Here is a 21772-nt window from a genome sequence, read left to right as displayed (position 1 = left end):
AAAAAAATAATATTCGCATGTCGTTTTGACTTGTGATGTTGTGACATCCGCCGGAAGCTGCCGTTTACGCAATGGTCCAGGGAAAATGGCGGGCGCCCAAACCACGTGATCTCGAGGAGCCACTCACAGCGTCCCCGAGCTGCAGCGCGGGAAAAAAGCTGGGGCCCAGTGCGCATGCGCAGACCGACCTCCTTTCCCAACCTCCTTCCCCTTCTCTCCTCGGGTTTTTCGTCTCTCCTCTCGTCCCCCCTACCCCCCCAGACTCGTCCGTTTGTCTTCGGCGCTTGTTGTCTTGCTGTAGAGCAACGATCATGCTGTCCCGAAGCAGACAATCAAAAAGCAATGGTGTATGACAAATCAACTTTATTTGTCCTCGGGAACTGCCTCGAAAAAGCTACAGTACATATCTTTTTACGTCTTGTAACAGGCTTCACTGGAGCTTTAGGTACTTCGACATCCAAGGGCCGTTCAAAAGCCAATGCTGAGCTATGTGCGTCGTTGTTGCCGATGGCTGCGGGAGAACTAAAACAAAACAAAAAATATATTGATGATCAGTAACTCTGCACGAAAATCACTGCTATGATAGGCAATCTATCTTGATTTCATATTTGAACAACAAGGCATTTGTCACGAATGTTCGTAGATCACAGTGAATGAACGACTGAGACGCGCATGAGGGGCAACTAGTATAACCACACATATTTTGATTAACGGCATATCAGAAACGCACAAGTTACGGCAATGCACTGCACAATGAAACGCCGCTAACGTACCGAGTGACTCGTAAATGCTGTACGTAATACACTTAACGTGATAAACCTGCATTACTTCCTTCAGTCACAAAAAAGTAATCAAACTTGTCTTGCCGTTCACCTGCAGTACGTCGGAAAGAGTGCAGACTTCCTCTCTGACGATTTCTGCGTCCTTTGGAGGTGCAGGCGGATTCCATGTCATGTTCGTCTTCCCGCTGTTGTGATGATGAGGTGGATGTGCCATTCCGTTCTCACATTAGCAGTTCGCCACAATCTAAATCTAAAGCATTCAAAGCCCTCAAACTACCCCGTAGCGTCTGTGTGCACAACGGTTGCAGTCCAAGAGAACACGCATGGCCAGACAGACGCGATGTCTCCTCTGTCGTTCTTCTTTCTCCTCCGTTCGACTGCTTCCGACTGCTTCCGTTGAGCGGTTCGCGCGTTCGGATGCTCGCTCCTCAGTCAAATGACTCTCGCCCAATCAGCGCGAAGGAAACTGACGCCAGTTTTTTAGACCAATGAGCATCCAAATATTTATACATATAATGCGCAGCCAATGAGAGATCTTCCGAGCTGGCACGCCGGTGGCGACAATATTTTCGAGGCGGTGCGTTTCGCTTTAGAGCCGGCGGCTGGTTGTGATGTGAGGTCAGCAGCATCCGGGACCCTGTCTGCCTCGGCACGGCATTTCTATTTTTGCATCACTTGCAGATTGTGTGTGCTTTCCTTTGTTGTGTATGTTAGTAATGGTTCGTGTGTAGTCGTAAGTTAAAAACGATAGTGTACAGTGTATATACTCAACAAAGTTGTGTGTACATAGGCTGACGTACATTTGCGAGACAACTAAAAAAAGAAAAAAGAAATACGTGGAGGCATAGCCGTTGAGGACTCGAGCCCTTGGTTGTTGGCGTACTACGAGGAAAATGGCCATGGCACAACATGACGGTTGTAAAGAGACATTTAATAACGGTAAGAAGACGTGTTTGTGAATACCGACTCCGTTTGTTGGCGAAATTCACATTGAGAGTGGCTTGCTCGCGTTGCCCTGGCAAACCCTGCTAGCTGAAGTGTTTATCTTTGGTTTGTCTCAGCACTTCGCGTTTTGACGCTGCTGTTATTGAAAATCCGTTTACTGTCGTTGCCATAAAGTCGGACAAAGTTTTGTTTAGGTTTAACGTGGCGTGTCATGTTGTCTTCCCGTAGGATGTGAAACTGTTTCGTTGAGGACGCCTTGCGAGCATTTCAATTTGCCTTGCATGGTAAAGACCCGAGTCAAAGCCGTTGTACACGGAACTCGCTCCAAGAACACTGTGTATTATATCCGAACTTTGCACGTATCCGAAAGTATCGCCGCTATGAGTGTATCAGCCCCAAGCTCGGCCCTTGTCAGCTCCGGTCCTGTTTCTTCTACGTTGCTTCTGTTTCTCGACGGATATTCACATGTGGCGCGTTACTCGACTTTGGGTTAGCGGAGGTTTTGAGTAGTACGCCGCGTTTCCTGACCGACCTTGGCCGCAAGAGCTGCTTTTTTAGTTGCCCTGTGGGATGACATGTCTTGAAATTGCGTACACGGGTTAAACAGTAATGAACGGTGCAGATACGTGCATTTAGATCTTGAAATACGTTTTCGAGGACATGAACCATCGTGTTTTCAGCTCTTCTGGTGTGAAAACATTTTGTAATGATTGAATATTTCCATACTATCAAGAAAACAAAAATGTTTTTATAGTCATAAGGCTGCTCCTTCAACACAAGGGCACAAACCATTTCACAGGGAGGCCATATGTCTGGTCAACAAGCTCTGAGTGCCGCTTTTTACGGATGCGAGAAATAGATGCACCAGGCAATTGTTCATCTTCGGGTAGATCTATGAATTGGCCACGTAGGACAGTTTGTCACGGATGAGAAACCGACAGGTGGCTAAACGAGGTACAGTTGAAGCCTGACTCTCAAACTCTTGTGATGGGGGTAAACAGTATTCAACCTGAGAGATTCTCCGATAACCCGATTTGAAGCACACTCTTATTCGAGGCACAAGCTGGAGTATTGCGCACAAAGGACTGGTGGGCAAGCATTACATCCAGGAATGCAACGCTTCAGACAATGGAATCCAAGCTGTGCACCACCTGTGATGAAGGCTCTGAATCTATTGAGCGCATTGTGTTAGGGTACCATTTAATTTCCCCCAAGGGGAAAACATACTCGCTCGCGGAAGCACTCGGATTTGGCAGTGACGATTACGTGGACATCACCAAAAAGACTGGAGTACTGGTGACAAAGAAGTAGCTGAGGTGCATCTTGATAATGTTTATTGATGGAGTCTTGGCTGTGATGTGCAGTACACGCTGCGCTGTCTGCTCGATGTGAAGGGAACGGCCACCATGATCATCATCAGTACGTGGGTATTTGAGGCATTTAACGCTGTTCGTATTATGCATTTCCGTGCCAAGCAGATAATACAGGGCCATGACATGAAATGTGCGGGTGACACGCCTACACGTGCATGTACATGGGCTAACTGTGTAGCTACGTAACAAAATAACGTCTCAACAGGGTGTACATGGGACCCTGATGTGAAGTCTTCATTTTTGGGCATCAGCTTTACAAGTTTGTGGCGTGATGTTGACAATCCTGGAATTTTTGTGTAATTTCCGCAATGTTCATTTGGAGCCATGTGGCATCCTGTCTGATTTCCTGCAATTTCTTTGCAAAGTTGAAGCTTATTTTGCGGGTCTCTATAGATTAATCTGTCCCTAGCTGTACCACGCATGATTTGGCCTTAGTCGCTTTTGTGCCATTAAGCACCAAAACACCACCTGTACCACGCATGAAGCATTTTATGCGAAATAGCTGAAAGGACTTCTAAATAATGCTTAGAAATCTGCATGTCCATAGAGTGGAATTTGGCACCACTTCTGTAGTGCCTTTGTGCATCACACTTTTCACAGCTTGCAGTGATGTGTACAGATGATACAGCTTTGGAGGTCTACTAAAGATGTTGCACTACATGTGGCAGTGTTAAACATTGCAAGTGACAGCATTTCTGCCATTTTTGACCATGCAAAACTGTGGTGCTCTGGCACCTATTCAGTTACGCAGCTACAGCATCCAGCACTTTTTGGTAGATGCCGAAGGACAGTCTATAACAATAGCAAAGCAGTATGTGACAAAACTTGCTAAATTATTTATTTTAAAAAATGTGTTGTAATGAAGGTTTGTAGCATAGTCTCTTCAGTGTCGACCTTGTTCAGCACCTTGTTAACCTTGACGTCTTCAATGTAGTGCTCTATAGCCTGGCTGTGATCCTACAGACATTTTGAACATGTTATTGGGGACTACTTTCACGGCTGTTATCATTCCCTGTGGACACCATAATGTCTTGCTCCATCTTCTAATGAATCAGCGTAATGTTGAGGTTTGCCAAAGAGTGCTTTTTTCTCTGCCTTACATATCAACGTCCATTTCAGAGCCCTGATCTAACGTGAGAGCTTTCACTTGTTCTTGCCCAATAATCCTGAATAACCTTTACTGGTACTTCAGGATTCCCAGTAGGTCAGTTCACACTCAGGCAGCACATATTAGTGGTGCTTTGTTGACCTGTGGATGACATAACTGAACCTGTTGATGAAAGAGTTGGGATTGCAGGGGTCGAGTCACCCAAATTGTGCTCAGAAGATTTGCGAAACATGGGGGGAAATACAATACAAAAGGTTTATTCAAAGGCAAATTAAAGAAAAACAGCACTGCCCCTCTGCCTGCAGCCCGTGCATTAGTGTAATCAACTTGGCCCGTTGAAATTGGTCTGGCACATGTTATAGGTTCAGTATGTCATGCCGAGACGCTGGGGTGCTTCAAGCATATAAATGTGGATGTGCATACCTGTGATTGTTGTTGAACTGTTGTTGAATCACCCACATGCTGCAAACTTCCAGGCATCTCGTCAGGCTCCCTCATCTCTGTGCGCACAAAATGATATGAAATACAAATTCAAAGGGTTGACTGTACTACAAATAAGTAAGGAAAGCGTGTCCTTTTTGCCTGAGGTATAGCGTATCTGTTTCGTGTTACGCAGTATTCATTTAGGGAGTGCAATTAGATTCTCTGCAGAATTATGCAGTTTTGAAGAAAAATTTTGCAAAAGAATTCTCCAGGGCAAAACCTCGAAGAAAATGGTTCGAGAGTTTCAGTCTTGTATGGAGACATGAAAAAAAAAAGTTGCTTACACCAATGCAGGTGACACTGCGACAGAAGGGCCCCAGGAGGAGACCGTCGAAGAAGTGGCTGAAGAGGTGAAGGTGAGGGCTGCGGAAGAAGAGGTAGAGAAGGAGCATGAACCCCACAGAAGGCATCAGTATTCCAAAGCCGAACTCCTGCGTCTACGCCATGCACACCACCAAAGGCCTTCCTGTTTGGATCCCCTCTACAACAAGTGAGTATGGGTGGAATCTCCTTTGAAGGAACCTGAAGCGACCATGAAAATCTGTTCTGCTTCTCGAGAGTTCTGTTACTGAGGAAATGTATTATAAGGTATGAAATGCTGTCTTTGGATTGTTTCCAGAAGTGCACACGCTATAAGCGATAGTGATGCAAAACTATTGATAGTCGTATGAAAATTGAACTATCGATAGGACTATCGATAGTCGAATTCCGATAGACTATCAATAGCTCGCCACTGGAAAGCTATCGGGGAGGAGATAAACATAGAAAAAGAAAATGTCACACTCCTCCAAGTTTTACAATACAATTGAGAGCCGTTTTCCCTCCGACGCTGACCTTGAGCATCTGATGTCGCTCAAACCAACCACAAGGTCATGTGATACTCTGAATTGAATTGATTGCGGCATTGCAGTCTCATGAGTGCGATGATTTGTTGGGCATCTTCTTTCGATGCTTGCGGTGCATCAATCGTACATTATGGCTAAACGGAAAGAGCTTCTGTCGCACATGATTCTGGTTTCGCTCCTGTGGAGTTAATGTGGGACGGAGCTAGTGCGCCAGTGCGAAAACGAAGACCGGAACAAAAGCATCGATAGTGAGAACCAACTCTAGCTATTGATAGTAAAGGAAAACAACAGAACTGTTGCATGGTGTAAAACACCGAAACCAACTTGGCCTGAGACTTGGGTTCAAGTTCAATTCCATTGTTATGAAATTTATTTAATAGGAACGGGAGACTGAGAAAGAGATTGTGTGCCATAGTTTGTTCGTAACCATGGTAGGTGCCATGGGTTATTGTTACGAATGCTATAAAATGCATTTTTTATTTAAATTTACATTGTACAAGAACTTTGATTTTTGTAGAAACAGGTCAGGCGATGATCAAACAAATTGAGAACACTTATATATATATATATTGTTCACAGAACTCTTTTGTCGAGCTTTGGTAGCTGATGTTAGTTATGTAACGCATCATCTTTTCTAGGGCAGGTTTCTCGGTAGAAGGATGTATTATTCCTATTCGCGTATGTTCGAGCATTTAAGTTTGCCTACATTGAAATCTAGATGCTCTCTGTGATGCTTTATTCTCATATAAATTGATCAACCATATTTTTAACTGCCCGCATCTAGTATCTACTATTTGTTTTCGTTACTCGTCAGTCTAGTAGATATCATTCCTTGTGTTATCCTCATGAAATACATCCCATGATTCCAACATCCCATATGGAATTGTCCTTTAATGCTATTGACTGCCCTGATATCGAAATCTTCTCTAATTTTAAGTATTTCAAGAATACGTGCAGCCAGTGTTCTTAATGTATGAAATGCATTCATATTTTTTATTTCTCTCGCGTTCGTTGTTTCTTGTACTGTTCTACTACCACTGTTGTTTCTAATGCTGTATAGTGCACTACCCGTTAGGTTATATCTTAGCCGCTATCAGGCACCAGTGCCAAAATAAAAGCTCAATCAATGGATCTTTTTTTTACGTACGGAAGAGTTGATTTAGGTTTTTTTATGTATCTCCCCAGACTAAGTGGCAAGGGGTTTTCAAATGCTCTAAAAACAAAAATTGTTGTTGCTTCTTTTTAGCCTCTCTGGGATGTGGGATCCGGAGCGCTGGTTTCTCGGCAAGCGGCGAGGAACCAGTCCTTCAGGCACGGAAGTCACGGACACCACCCGTGGTAAGCGAGAGCGCCTGGACTCTGAAGGAGACGTGCCACAAAGTGGGCCCGGGCAAGGTTCCAAACGACGGAGCGGAGACCCACGGGAGCGGGTGTCGAGAGAGGACGAGATAGTTCTGAGCCCCCAGAGGAGAAGCTTCGGTACGGGGTGTCATGTAAGCCAACCCTCACCGCTTGCCAGCAACAGGCACACCACTCTCGATGGAGGTTCCAAGGATGGTGAGGGGTAAGCACACCACTTTTCTAATTGAATGCCTTCCCACCTTCTGAGATGTGTGTCTTCATTCTTGCAGAGTTTTCAGGCTCTCTCAAGGTGACCTCTGTTATTACAGCTTTAAAGTAGCACAGAAGTCATTTTGAACCGTGTTTTCTTTCTATAAAACTGTTAAGTAGGCCAGTAAAATGTACCTTGAGAAGTAATTCACCCCACAAACGCATAATAATTGCAGAAATTGAATTCAAAGTGCGCCGCAGAAAGCGACCGTGCGGTTCGAATCCTATCACCGGCTGTGCTGTCTGAGGTTTTCTCTGGGTTTTCCGAAGACTTTCCAGATGAATGTCGGCACAGTTCCTCCTGAAGTCGGCCCAGGACGCATATCCCCCCCCCCCCCCCTGTCCCCCACTCCTTCCTGCTGTCCTCTCTCAATCTGTCCACGTCTTTGCCCCTTTGTCCCGAATTTTGCATAGTGGAAGTTTTCCTACCCGAATTCGCATGAATTTAGAGCACATGCTTATTTCCCCGATTTTTACCTCCTGAATTTGGGGGAAAATATTTCCCGAAAGCTCCAGGCTCTAGCTATTGCTTGTCTTTTTGTGCGTGAATACTTCAATGGTTTTACAGTTTGCCAGCTACAGTACCGCATTATTTCTAGGGGATTTAATGACAGTTTATTATTTGCAGTGGCGGTGGCCTGCTTCTGCATGGTAGTGGAGCACATGGAGTGGAGCGTGGACGTCGCATCGGTAGTGGACGTATCTTACGAGACCAGGGACCTCAGCCGCCGTGGGGGGACAGGGACTACGGATATGGGACAGCACGACGATTTGACGACGGTAGTTCATCCTACAGAAGCGATCGTCGTAGAGGTTAGTTTGTTAGTTTATGAAGTTTATGATAGGAAGAATGTCAAACAGTGCCAAATAGTACCAGATTTACCTTGGTTATTTTTGCTAAGGCGTAGAGTGAACTGCACCTTCTGAAGTTGCACTTTGGCAAGTCTGTTTTCGAGGATTTTCAGCGTTGACCCCCCCCCCCCCTCCCCAAGTGATGATGATGATGATGCAAGTTGGGGGTAGAAACAGACTTTGTTCTAAAACAAAATGCCATTTACTAGGCCACTTGCTAGTATAGCTGTATATAGAAAGAGGGCGCTGTTGCTTTTTTTTTTTAGTTTGCACTTTAAAATCTGATAGTAACCCGTATATGCCGGTTTTGCCCTACCTTGACATTTCCCGACATGAAACCCAATTTTGACCTCTCAATTAAAAAAAAAACTTCAAACCTGAAAGCACGAGGGTTTGCGTATGTAGCCTCAAACTTTTTGCAGGGGCAGGGCGAGAAGACAGTCGTTCATTCCATGACCTAGAAGAGGCTCCAGAATGGTTTGTTGGAGGACCCAGCAGCCAGCACGAGACTATTGAGCTAGTTGGTTTCGATGAGGACTCCCAGCCTGACGGTGGGCCCAAGCAGAGGGGAGGCAGACGTGCGCGTCGTGCACGAGAAGTTACTCGGCAACGTGTGCACACCCCTGCTGAAACGGATGCCTCCACTGATGCTCGAGCAGAAGAAAAAGCAGAGATATCAGCAGCTTCGCAAGGTAAGCGTATCATTGTTTCAGCCCACACACAGTTTCACAACAGCTACAATTTTGTTCTCATTTTCTGTGTATTCACGCAAGTGACACTTCCCCAAGTACTCGCAGTTTACGTAATAAATTTAGAGACTGGAGTTTTTGGGAAATATTTTTTTCTAAATTTGGGGGGTAACAATCGGGGTAAATAAACGTGCGCTTTAAATTCGTGGAAATTTGGGTGAAGAAACTTCCAGTCTGCTAAATTCGGGCAGAAATCTGGCTCAGTTACTCTAACTAATTGTACTGGTTTGGTTTAAACAGTGATGAAACCGCATTTGCTGCTAAGCAAGTTAGCGTGCTTTCCTACCGAGGTCACCCGGTAGGAAACCCTCTCTAGTGTTTCACCCTGAAGAGGCAACCTTCAAGTCTGGGAAGAATCTGGTTAAACGCTAGAACCTCAGGCTCTAATAATGGTTAAGTTTACGTTCAGTTCGGTTCTTGCTCCTTAGTGGGTGCTGTCCTGATCCATACTAAGAGAAGCGTGTCTAACGTTGACGCATGCTGGACGACACACACACACACAGAGCATACTTTCAACAACAGCTTTAATAACATGCTGTCTGCTGTCCTAACCCCCTCTTCATTGATGATACTGTTTTTCACACGTACAGAAAAAGAAAAAGTATCGGAAGAGGTTGCTTCTCTGCAACCTTCAGAAAATCACTTTGATGCTGCTGCCCCCAAGACAGAAGAACGAAAAACGGAAGTTGTTGTTGCTGTCGCCCCAGAAGAAACTGCTGTACTAGAGTCTGACCCGACACCACCTCCCGTTGTGCAAGAGGGTTTCGATTTCAACGACCTTTTCAAGCCCGACTTTTGTCCCCGGATATTTACGGTGAGTGCTCTGTAGTACTGTGTGTGGGGAAATGGCTATGACCTTTGCCAGAAGGATTGAATCCTTTTTTAATAATCATTATACTTGAGCATTAGGTCAGCGCTGCTTTACACTGTTCACAATATTCTGTCACTAAAGTCTACAAATTTTGTGAGCTTATGGTCAACACTGTACTCTGGACATTGCAGGTTCCACTAAATGTACCCCCATCTTCCAGAGCTATGTTCAATACCAGATGGAAATATGTCCACTCTCTAAAAAAAGTACAGGAAATTCACAATGCATACAAAACAGACTGCATGGTACATGTTGACCAACTCTCAATGCAGTTCATGCCACTAATGCGTACCATACACAACACCCAGAGAGACTCTCCTCTTACAATATGTTATGCTGGGTGAAAAGACTCGCATGTTTGCAGCAGAAAGTCATTTAATGAGCACAACACCACAAAATATTTCACCATGAGGTTCGAATTGGGCCTTTTCTGATTATCCGAATTTGATTCGCCGTCTGAATAAATTATTCGGATTCGATTTGCAATGGAAGTGAAATACTATTCGCAATGGAAATTTTGCTATTCGCCCAGCTCTAGTATGTATTGTTGTGCTAAACCCTTGTCATCTAAGTAATCCACCAATTAAGCCCTGTCAGCTTCTGTGAACACTAGTGATCCAATTAGAACACTGGTTTGCTAGACAGAGGTAACTCCTACCAGCCATTCTTTTCCCCGTTGCATGCTTACATAAGCAACCGAGAAATGTTTTGCTTGAGTCATATTTAGTGCTATGTTTATATATATTGGACAGTTGGGCAAAAATTGCATCTGCTGCTCCTGTGCTCCTTCGAGAACTATTGTCATCACAGCGTGCCACACATTATTTCACAATATTGGTAACACACTTGGAAAAGTATGCTGAAAGCAGACTGACTCCCTCTGTTGCGATCCATCTTTGGTAACAGGGCACTGGTGGTGCGGAGGCAGAGGAGCCTGGTAGCAGATTCAGTCAGTGGTTCCGCCGAGAGAGTCCCCCTCCTCCTTCTGCTCCAGAGGATCATGGTAAGCAGCAGAATTTCACATTTCGGCTGAACATGCTGAGGTGCACAGTCTCAAGTCGAAGAAGCAAGTGTACTCTCCAAGATAACTACCTGTTATAATCGCCACACCGAAGGCGGCAAAATTACTTCTGAACTCGAGACTATCTTTACTTGTAGAATTTGCTAAAAAGAACACTTCGATCGTATCACACAGTGAATTCATCTATACATGCGGCATAAGTGTGCGCGTACATATGTGCACCTTCGTATCTCTGTTTATCTCAGTTTATTTATCATCAGTTTCTACGCTACTGTGTTCTTTGTTGCCAACTGCACACAGCTCGTTGTCCTCCATTCCATTAAAAAATTTAGACAAACCATATTCCGTAAGATTGTGCACAACGTCATCATCACGCACATTGCACCAATATCCAAAATTCACTGCGCTGGCACAATTCTTTCTCTCCCTGTTGTTTTAGCCACCTTGTAACACTTATTTCCGATACTTGAAACCGCCTTGCCACCACTAAATTCTTAATGTATTTACAAAAGTGTTAACTTTTCCTCCAAACGCCGGAGACCAACGCCGTGACAGCGAATGATGAATGAATGCCATCCCCATTGTGCCCGTATTGCCGTATTTGCATTGCACTGACACCGTGATGTCGGTTGCGCCGCGCTATTGGCCGATCCCGTCACCCGCTTCCCCCTTTCCTAATCAGCTATTAGTGCTCAACTAAAGAAGGAAAAGAAATCTAGTCTGTCAGCTCTCAAAATATTAGTGTGCAGCCAGCAGATAGGACGGCTGGACACTGAGAGGTCACGCTCCTTCCTGCACCAGATAACGTAATCCATCATGCTCACTCTGCTCCCGTATCGGCTGTTAAGACTGGCTGCAAGACACTGCGCTGCGGCAGAAAGTGCTCTCCCCTACTGATGGCACGTTGTTTCTACTGGTGCGCCATTGCTCCAACGACATATGTAGTTGACGGACTAGATTTCTTTTCCTTCTTAAGTTGAACAAGACTACAGTCCCGCTTGAATCTGGGGCCAGGTAATTTAATTTCCTGGCAGGTGTTCGTCCTGCTTCATTACTTATGGATATCTATTTCTGAAATTTCTATAATTAATGTGTTGCTGCCAGTGCAGAAGTGTAGGTAGCAAACGTTGATCGTGGTCATTCCCCTTTTTACAAGCAGAACACCCTGACATTGGATCCACCAACAACCGCTTGCGTTCACCTCCAAGTACGGAGGCCTACTTCACCCCAATCAGTCCTGCACTTCCTCAAGACCGTACGTCATCACCGCGGGAAAAGAGCATTCTCGACATCCTTCTCGACGCCAACATTCGGGTGGAGCCACACCTCATCAACGGAGATGCTGCAAAGCATCGTAAGCTGTCTCCTAACTGCTCATGCGACTTTGTCCTTACTGATTTTTTACTTAGTTTTTTATTTTTCCAGATCTCTGGGGCAAGGCGAAGAATGTGTCTGAGTTGGAAGCAGATCTAAAGGAGACTGTATTTGGGAGTCAGGCAATGGGTAGAGTACGAGCAGAGGATGAAGACAGGCTGCCACTCGAGGGACTGCTGGGGAAATTACAAAGTAGTCACGGTTCCCAGCAGCACATGATTAAGACACAAGGTGGTCTTCAACAAGGGGTGCAAAACCATGGCTTTCAGCATCCAGGAATTCAGTTTCAAGGAAACCAGAGCCAAGCTTCTCAGCAGTTATTTCAAAATCAGGGACAAGCGAGCCACGGTATGTGTTCCCGTGAGTGCTCTTGTGTCCACCTATGAGTCAACTTTGTTTAGCTTGATGCATTTTACTGCTTTCACTGCAGCTTTCGTTAGCTCTCACTGCACTGCACTGCAGCTCACGTCGTAAAATTGCCTTATTTACTCGCAAATAACTTTTTTTTTTTTACCCAAAAACATTGCGCCATTAAGGGCGTGCATTGGGTATGCGGGGGGGAAATTGGAACCTAATACACGCTCCCATTTTATTCCGAGATATCAGCAGTCATCTCCCCGGAATTGAACATCACGATTGTCCCTCATCGTCACGATTCTCCCACCGGAAATAGTCTTCTGTTCCATTAAGCATGGACGAAATGCTCCTCCGTGTTTGTCGCATTCGCCGTACATATCGTTCATACATTCATCATTCGTGTGGAGAACGAAAAAGTACCAGCATTTCAGAGCTCAAGTTGGGGTACATCCAATATGCGAACAAATGTTAAGCATTCAAGAACGATAGTGAGCCAAATGCGCATATAACATTAGATGAATTTATCTTTCCCAGGACATGAGTTTCAGGCATCTCAGCCTCCAGTTCTGGCGCACCTCCTTCAGCCCTCAAATGTGCCAAAACCCTCTGCTTCAGCATCTGATGTCTTGGCCAGGTTCCTGGGAGCAGCAGACAGTCCTACCTCTCCCCTCCCCCGTGGACGACCCTCGCACTACCCCATGTCTGGTGAGCACGGCATTTATTTCTACATTCCTGCGCTTGACTACTACTCGATAAGATAGACTGCAGATGGCGTATGCTAGTCTGGTTGTGCACAGACGCATATTAAAGAGGAGTCTGGCCATTAACAGATCGTGACTATACCTGAAGCTCCACCCACTTTCTCAGCTTTCTGACCAATGACATCTTGAAATCCTCAGTATTTGTGTCTCCTCCTCTGTGTCCCCTGTACACTCCTCTGCAGGAAACTCAAGGTCTAACTCAACTGCTGTTGCGCGCTGCGCCTGCGTAATGCTATTGTGTTTCCAAAATAACTTGGAAGTAACTCGTTTTTTGTAAGTAACTCAGTTACTGCGAGTTACATTTCAGGCTGAAGAACTTCGTTATTAACTTTGTTACATTTTTCACACTGTAACTGAACTCGTAACGAGTTCTCTTTGACGGGTAACTTCTCAATCTATGGTTGTACGTGATCATAAATCTTTGGTAACTTTGGTGATCTCTTCAGGAGGGGCAGGGGTACTGCTCAAGCAGCCCATGCCTTTGCTAACAACCCAAAGGCCATCTCCTACTCAGCAGTTGGAAAGTCTTCTGACAGGGGATCCAACCCTGCGGGGCCCTTCCCTCGGGGGTCCTCTCTGTCAGTCGCCACTCCCAGATCCGCACCGTGTGCCATCACCTCTAGGTAACCACATACGAGCGTTGCATTTACCGTTTAATTGATGTTGTGTCTACCCGGGAGCGCCGCCAGGATTTTTCCCATGTGGGGGGCAGGGAAGAACGTTTGGGGTGCTGGTGCACCTACAACTACATTGTCTTGGTTCAGAAACCTTGGTGGCTTGGTTGTCTTAGTTTCTGGAAGCCATAAATCTTGATAGTTTATGAAGCGTTGCAACAACAGTTAAGTGAACGGGTCAGAGAGACAAGAAAAAACAAGTGCACATGACAAGCGTTGAGTAACAACTGTTTACTTCCAGACATGCCAGCAATGAAAGGATGGGGAAAAACCATTTTTTTCACATTTCTTCTCCTAGTGTGCACTTGTTCTTCCTCGTCTCTCTGTCCCGCTCGCGTAATTGTTGTTTCTATGCTTTAAAGTAAGTAGTTTGTAAGGAATTTCTAAGTTACTTGGAGGTGATTCTGCATGCAACATGCGAAATCTGGAACCATTTTCACGATGTCTGCAGTTTTACCTATCAGTTTGGCATAAGTTTTGCAATTTTTGCCGTTTTATTTCTGCATTTTTACGGCGTTCACTAAATTTCTGTGGCGCACCTGCAGCCTTATTGGGCATGTTTTTATGTCGTCGTTGCGCATAATTTCTCGTTATCGTTCTCCACTAGTAATTCCTGTCAATGAGTGTTTCTCTATGTGTACTGTGTGTTCTTCAGGGAAGAATAAAGTTAACATCAATGTTATATATTGAAATTAACGTAACTCATATTACTGAATGGCTGTAACTGTAAGATGCAATTATGATTTTGTAATTGCAACTAACTTCTTTTTTTTTAACATATGGTTGAAATTGTAACTCAGTTACGTCTGAAAAGTAATTTTTACGGGTCTGCTAATCATGTGGCAAAAACTGGAGAGAAGCGCGTTCTCTTTCACATCACTGTAACAAAGCCAAGTCTGTTGAAAGATGTTGAAATCCCCATTTGTTTGTTTTTAGTGCATTTGTGACATACATATATTGTGCCACAACATAATAGTGGCACATCCAGTGTACCGGTGGAAAAACCTTATGTGCCACCACATCATAGTCATTACATTTATGAGCATTTTCCGTATGAATTATTTGAACTCTCATCGCTGCTGCGGTAGAACCTCTGTATAGTGAACCTGCATACATTAGTGAAGCTACGGATATACAGTGAAGTAAACCTGCGGTCCCATTGTGTTTAAACCCTAACCATGAACTACTGATACAGTGAGGCTTAGTGGTCTGACCAACTTCACTACAAAGAGGTTCACTGTATTCCGATAAGTTTGTGCTACATGAAGTTATTGTTGAAAACAAACTGATATTCTTTGCAGCTGCATTTGGACCTCACACGTCCCCCATTCCCCAGGGAGGTTCTTCAAATACATTGCAGGTGCATGTGAGTTCTGCTGTTGATGGTACGCACGCAGTGTAGGACTAATTGAGAGCATGTGTTGTAGAGCCCAGCCCACGGTGTCCGCGTGCCGTCTCCGCAAGAACTGGCTGTGCACACACAGTCCATCCTGCAGACTGCATTACTCAAGAAGATTCTTGAAGAGCAGAAGCAAAAGGAAAACCTTCGCAAGCAGCAGGAGGCACGCAGGTAATGTTGCAGCTGGAGTGGAGCTCGTACCCTGTATCTTAATTTAGTGTTCTCCCATTGTTGATAGGTATCTCGTTACATATTTCGAATCAATAGATGCAGTCTCCTCTTCATACAAGCTTGCACTTCTGTGAAAATAACGGGAAATGTTTTTTATTATTATTATTATTATTATTATTCGTTCGCTCATTTTTGGGAACGCAGTGGGAAGTAGTAGCCAAGGCTCAAGCGCCTGTGTATTTTGTCGATCTTCAAACTCTGCTACCATCGGCATCTTTACAGCTTGCACCAACTTGCCTGACTCTTTGCTCTCATCCACTGAATGTGTGTTGGACTGTAGATATTGTTTGTATTGTATCTCAGGATGCAGTCACCTTCAAAGGGTACTAGTCCAACTATGGCAGCCTTCACCCCGACCTCTGTCATGCGGAAGATGCACCTAGATCGCAGTGAGCAGCCTAAAACTCTGCCTCCAACTTCGACTCAGGCTTCTAGTGGTGAGTCTCTACTTGAGCTTCCGCGGTATTTCAAGACGTCCGACTCTGTGCAGATTGATATTGCTGGGGCATGGAAGTAACCGTCATATTCGTCCGTTTCTAGTTGAGAAGGAGGACCTGAATCCTATCGTTAGCGCATTAAATGGGACGAGCATTGGAACAACTGGGGGTCACGAGAACGGAACTGCACCGAGGCAGTATCGCAGCACCATCGGGCGTCCGATCATGAAGTCCACAGGAGTAAAGCCAGACCCGAAGCCTTTTCAGCACAATGCTGGTGAGTGATTGTGATTAACAGGGATGCCAAGTTTTCCGACTGATATAAGCTAGGAATGGCACGAGTGAATCATGGGCGTGGTACAGTGCAACCCAGTGGTACACTCGAACAAACTTTGCTAGTACCCCTCGACGATATGCTATTGGACCCAATGCAAGCAACTTCAGGTGCAGCCCATGTTTCAGTTTCTTGTACTTCTTCTTCTACTACATCTTTTTCTTCTACTACTACATCTTTTTCTTCTACTACTACTACTACTACTACTACTTCTACTACTACTACTACTACTACTACTACTACTACTACTACTACTACTACTTCTACTACTACTACTACTACTTCTACTACTACTACTACTACTTCTACTACTACTACTACTTCTACTACTACTACTTCTACTACTACTACTTCTACTACTACTACTTCTACTACTTCTTCAGAGTCTTCTCTACTGTGCCACTTCACACCTCTTGGTTCGTGCTTGCTCACGCCCTCCTGGCTTTGAACTTGAATGGCCAGCTGGCTCTTTCCTGTCCCAAACTATAGCCACTTCTCATGGCTACCATGCTAAGTTTGGGTCATAGCTATAGAATGCAGCCGGAGTGCAGTCGCATGCAAACACAAGTTCCCTGTCTTGCATCGGTTTTGTTATGTGAGTGCTGCTGCGACTGCTTCTTTTTGCTCAAGATATGAGTGTTATACAAAAAAAGTATCTCTAGGCTACTGAACGCGCAAAGTGCGAAAGCCCGTCCTCTGTGGGGCAGCAGAGGGGCAACTGCAGTCTAACCAAAGTGCTGTGTACTAGAAATCTGAGTGCATTTGAGAATAATGCGAAAGAAATGTATTTAAATCAGGGTGTCGAACCGAACCCGAACCCGAACCGAAAACCGTACCCGAACCGTTATTTTTGCCGGAACCGAATCCGAACCCGAACCGAAATTTTCATGACACTGTTGAACCCGAACCGGAGCAGAACCGTAAAAAATAATAGCGGTAACCGGTTCGCAACAAAACGGTTCGGACATAAAAGAAGTCAGCATAAGAGTTCCTCTCTATCCCCGAACGAAGACACATTGGTATCATCATCACGCGCCTATATCATGGATTTCAGAAATTTTCACCTAGCAGTGAGACGACGACGTATAGTAAGTATACTTTCAGCGTCTTTTTAACATGTTGAAGCGCAGTTGTCCTTGTGAGCACCGCGGCTAGCGCCCCACGCACGCGGTGCGGCATCTACTCTTCAGAGACGAGGTGCCACGCGGACGAATGAAACAGGAATGGAGTAGGCCAGTTATGTAGCTCTACAGGACGAATATGCGATCAAATAAGCGCCCAAGATTTCCCTTTACACGTGAGCAGTACAAATTAAACATGTCAGAAACATGAGAAGTGGAGAAGGAGCGTACGCAGAACGGTGCCTGTTTGATTGGTCGTGGCTTGAAAAGTAAATGTGGTTCTGCTTATTGGTAGTGCAGTTGTGTCGTGACATATTGCCTTTGTGTTGTTCGAATCCCGGTGCCGGCTGTGCTGTCTGGGGTTTTTCCTGGGTTTTCCTCAGACGCTTTCAGACATATGTCGGCACAGTTCCCCTAGAAGTCGGCCCAGGACGCACATTTCCCCAGGGCGTCAGTCGTGACGTTGCCCACATACGTGAGGCCGACAACGGCAAGCCCTTTCACCATCACCACCACCACCACCACCGCCGCCTTTGTGTTGTGGATTAACTAGTACACTGCTGTGAGCTCGGACAGAGTAAGGCTGGCAGGCTTATTTTCGACATGCTTCAGTACGGTTTCAGATCGATTCACGTTGCGAAGGCAGTGTGCCGGCTAGTACTGTCGTCTATGTTACGCTGTCCATCTTATTAGGCTTCCTTTAAGTGTATCTTGCTGGCACTGTGCGTGTGAAAAAAGAGCTTTTGGGAACAGAAAGTAGCAGGACTACACCGCTTCAACAGCGTGGACTCAATAAGTGTTGCAATAAGTGTTCATCCATTCCTCATTTCTCTCGCTAAAGGGCTACCTCACCGCTAGAGACGTCAATGCAGACAACAGCAGTAAGCTATTAGCCACGCATTTCCTGATAAAAGCAGTTTTATGGAACATATAAAAGGGAAGCGTTGAACCGGTTCGCGAACCGGTTCGGGGCTGCGAACCGGTTTGCGAACCGGTTCGATTCTTGGCGTGGCCGAACCGGAACCGAACCGGAACGAAATCAAAACAACGCGAACCTGAACCCGAACCGCACCCGTATTTTTTGCGGTTCGACACCCTGATTTAAATACCCCTTAAACCCGTTTATTTGTGACAGCCAGCAGTTCTGTGCTCACTTCAGATTAGTGAACAATCACACAAGTAACCCTTTCTTGGTACCCTTCAAAGCTCGTTCGAGTGTAGTTTCACTGTACTGAGTGGGATGGGTACCTGGGCTACTGAGGCTTTCAGTTGTGCTCAATATGCAAAACAAAAGTCTGAATTTTGATCCTTGGAATGGCACGATGGTTGTAGTACAGATTTGGAATTACCTCTACACTAGGGATGTTGAGGCCATCAGAAGTTGACGTAGTGGCCAAGCTGCTGGATCAGCAGCGACTTCTCGGCAACGCTGCTCCCTCGGCAGCTGCACCAGGCGTGCCAGGCCTTCCACCCCTCCTGCGCTCGAACCTGCCTCCGCCTAGACGTAAGTGCTGCCCCCTGGTTGCAGACTTCCTGCGTGTGTTCTGACTGCTTGTTATCTTCCAGCCGTAGCTCCCCCCATTAAGCGCCCACCTCCTCCACTGGAGCTACTTCAACAGGCGCTCGCGCATGGATTGCACCCGCTGGCTTTTCAGCAGCTGCTGGTGGCTCAGCAGCAGCAGCAGTTAGCAGCTGCCCAGCAGATGGCACACCAGCACATGGCTCAGCAGCATGTGACTCAATCTCATGTGGCTCCGCAGCATATACCGCAACCTCACGCTGGCCCACAGCACTTGAACCAGCAACACGTGGGCCATCCCAACATGGCTCAGGGATTTGGGACTGCCTCGCACCTGCACCCACTGCCACAGCACGCAGCTGCTGGTATACACCGTAAGTGCTAGCACTACTCTTCTGAGATTGTGTCTGAGAAGCTAGAGCAGGTTAACTCTGAGCTGTGCTTAAGTGTATTAGGACTGTGAACATCGATGGACATCTCGAACGTGTTCGACACAGCCCTTATCACCACTGATTTCGATATTCATTTTGTATAGTTCAATAATTCGGTAATCTTTGCTTCCACGGACTAATGCCGATTTATTCCTCTGTGCCAAGATTAAGTCGTGAAACTTTTTGCGATCGAATCCCGTGATGCTGTATGAGGTTCCCACAAAAGTCTAACAACTCTGTTGTTGTAGGCAAAGCTGTTAATGAGTAGCTACCAGGGAAGAACTGGTGCATAGACGTTTATTTGTCAGCCGATGTCACGCCGCAGAGGGCGCTACAAGTTTTTTTTCCAATGATGCAGGTGGCCAGACTGTGGGACGTGGTTCGGCATCACCCGTGAACCTTGCCAAGTGGTTTGGCAACGATGTCCTCGGACAGCAGCAGAACCCCCTCCCGCCTGTGCCCCACCAGAAGGCCCTGCTGCTCGAAGAGGTAGAACGTCAGCAGCAGCAGCCGACAGCTGTGAAAAACTGACTGCTGGACAGCACGAAAAGTATCGTACAGCAGCAGCTGCACTGGCTAGGAAGGCTGTAATAGATTTATTAATGTGTGCTATGTACATACATTGTGCAAAAGTATGTGTGTGTGCTTTTTATTCTCAGTTGGATTTTATATACGCGCGGTCTCTTTTCATTTTATGTCCTTGGGATGCCAGCACGGAGTCAAGTGCACCAGTTTCCTTCATGTTCCTTTTCTTTTCTTTTTTTTTTTTTCTTCCGCAGACAATCGTTAATTTGGCTGGCAACCTGGCTAGCCTTGCGGTTTGGTGTCTTTTGTGTTTGATTGCTCCCGTAGACCTCGGAGTGGGTTTTGTGTGCTTTTGTTTACCCACCCGGTGCCCATGGCCATGCAGCCGAGTGGATGAGCGGGGGAAAAAAAATGTCTGTGATAGTCTCCACGGGAGGTCTTGAGTGTTAGGATGAGCTTTTTTTTTTTTTTTTTTTTCTGTATTGTTGTTGTTGTTGCAACGTGTGCAGTCTGTTCTTGTCGGTGCTAGAGTCTCAATGTGCCCATTTTTTGCGGAAGCCTTTCATTTTGTCTCAGTCAAACCAGCTGTACATACGAGATGTATATTATGTGTATGTGTATATATCCGGCAGTGTTGTTCTAAAACGATGCGGTCTTTCTGGTGGCTTCGTTGTGTGGACAGTTGTACATAGGAGTGTGTGCGCGAATGTGTGCCGGTGGAGCAGTTCACTGGATGAGAGAGAAGTTGAAATGTAAACACTTATTGCTACACACGCATACATACATACATATATAGATATATAAACATATAAATATATATAAAAGGACGGCCATGACGCACCCCATGGTGGCTCGAACGAGCAGTCTCTGCTGCAGTATGTTCACTACTAAGTTATTAAACCTGTTTATGGAGAGGTGTTTGTTCCCGCACAGGGAAACAATGACAGAATAAAAATGCTGATGGTACTACTTTCAGATCTGTTTAATCAGCCGGACGAAGGTAGACGACTCTTCCCATTTGCTCGGAAATTTACTGCACCTCCTGCGCGTGGTGACTAAAATGTGTTCAAATCTGATCTGGCCGTGTGCTTGCATTGCTGTGAAGCCGTACTTTGTGTGCGAACCATTCATCCTTCGTATTGTTTCTGCTATTGTTCTGCTATAGTTGTGTTCATCGTACTGAAGGAAGAGTAGTTCACTGCACATTGAAGACGTGCGAATAAACGTTTTTCAGCTGAGTGTCTGTGCTCAGGGTCGTCATAGTGTCATGGCATGATGCTCGTCGGGAAGCAGGTTTCGTAGAGCTCGTGACGTACGCTGCCATACGGACGCGAAGATTCAACGCATCGGCTCACGATTTCGTGCTGTATCGAAATTCGCGCATCGCACTTGGAGGGGAGGTGGGTGCGAGGACGGTGGAGTTTGTTTTACGTGAGCCCAGAAAGCCATCTCAAACGATTTTCAGATTCTGACGCCTTATGAAACTATGTGGTTTGACTTGACGACTAATAAAAAAAAGTTCACTGTACGCGATAGTTTTCGTATAAAAATAAATTCACGCGAACGTTGACGCGCGCGTTCCCGCTGAACTCTCTGCAGGGCGAAACTGGGAGGAGGACGGAAACGTCACCGGAGATTTTGTCGGCGTTTCCCGCCGTGGTCTTTTTCTTTTCATTTCTCTGCAGCAGACAAATCCCGGAATTCTCGGTTCGCCCTCAGTGTTAAGCGCACGCGAAGGGGCCAATCTGTCCATGCTTCGTGAATGGACGAAAGGGTCCCTGCGCGTGCACTTAACCCTCAGGGCGGAGCGAGAATCCGGGCCAAAGTTTCTCTAAGCCACCCAGCGGGCTGTACCGTATTGACGTCAAAGCGACACTGGCGGCGGCACGTGAAAACTGTTCTGGAAGGCTGGATTTCACATGCCAATCTGTTGATGATGATGTCTGCAACGGCACATGTCGTTGCTTTC

General features: G+C 45.8%; 1 protein-coding gene across 2 annotated transcripts; it reads left to right on the top strand.

Annotated features, from left to right (window-relative positions):
- Positions 1-1402: 1402 nt before the first annotated feature.
- Positions 1403-21042, top strand: LOC135370890 (eukaryotic translation initiation factor 4E transporter-like). 2 transcript variants are annotated; one of them, XM_064604791.1, is made up of 19 exons: positions 1403-1515; positions 1573-1721; positions 4986-5181; positions 6783-7100; positions 7776-7960; positions 8422-8691; positions 9339-9562; positions 10526-10622; positions 11800-11994; positions 12066-12362; positions 12906-13076; positions 13579-13755; positions 15108-15172; positions 15234-15376; positions 15740-15873; positions 15977-16150; positions 18689-18832; positions 18895-19221; positions 19637-21042. In XM_064604791.1, the coding sequence occupies exons 2-19, from the start codon at positions 1676-1678 to the stop codon at positions 19807-19809; spliced, it is 3336 nt and encodes a 1111-aa protein (XP_064460861.1). In that variant the 5' UTR covers positions 1403-1515; positions 1573-1675; the 3' UTR covers positions 19810-21042. The 2 variants fall into 2 exon arrangements, with proteins under 2 accessions (XP_064460861.1, XP_064460862.1); XM_064604792.1 differs by having other exon boundaries at positions 1449-1466.
- The last annotated feature ends 730 nt before the right edge of the window (positions 21043-21772 follow it).

This window comes from Ornithodoros turicata, chromosome 10 (genome assembly GCF_037126465.1).
Source record: "Ornithodoros turicata isolate Travis chromosome 10, ASM3712646v1, whole genome shotgun sequence".
Taxonomy (NCBI): Eukaryota; Metazoa; Arthropoda; class Arachnida; order Ixodida; family Argasidae; genus Ornithodoros; species Ornithodoros turicata.
Note: the sequence above shows the minus strand (reverse complement) of the source record. Positions and strands in the feature narration are given on the sequence as shown.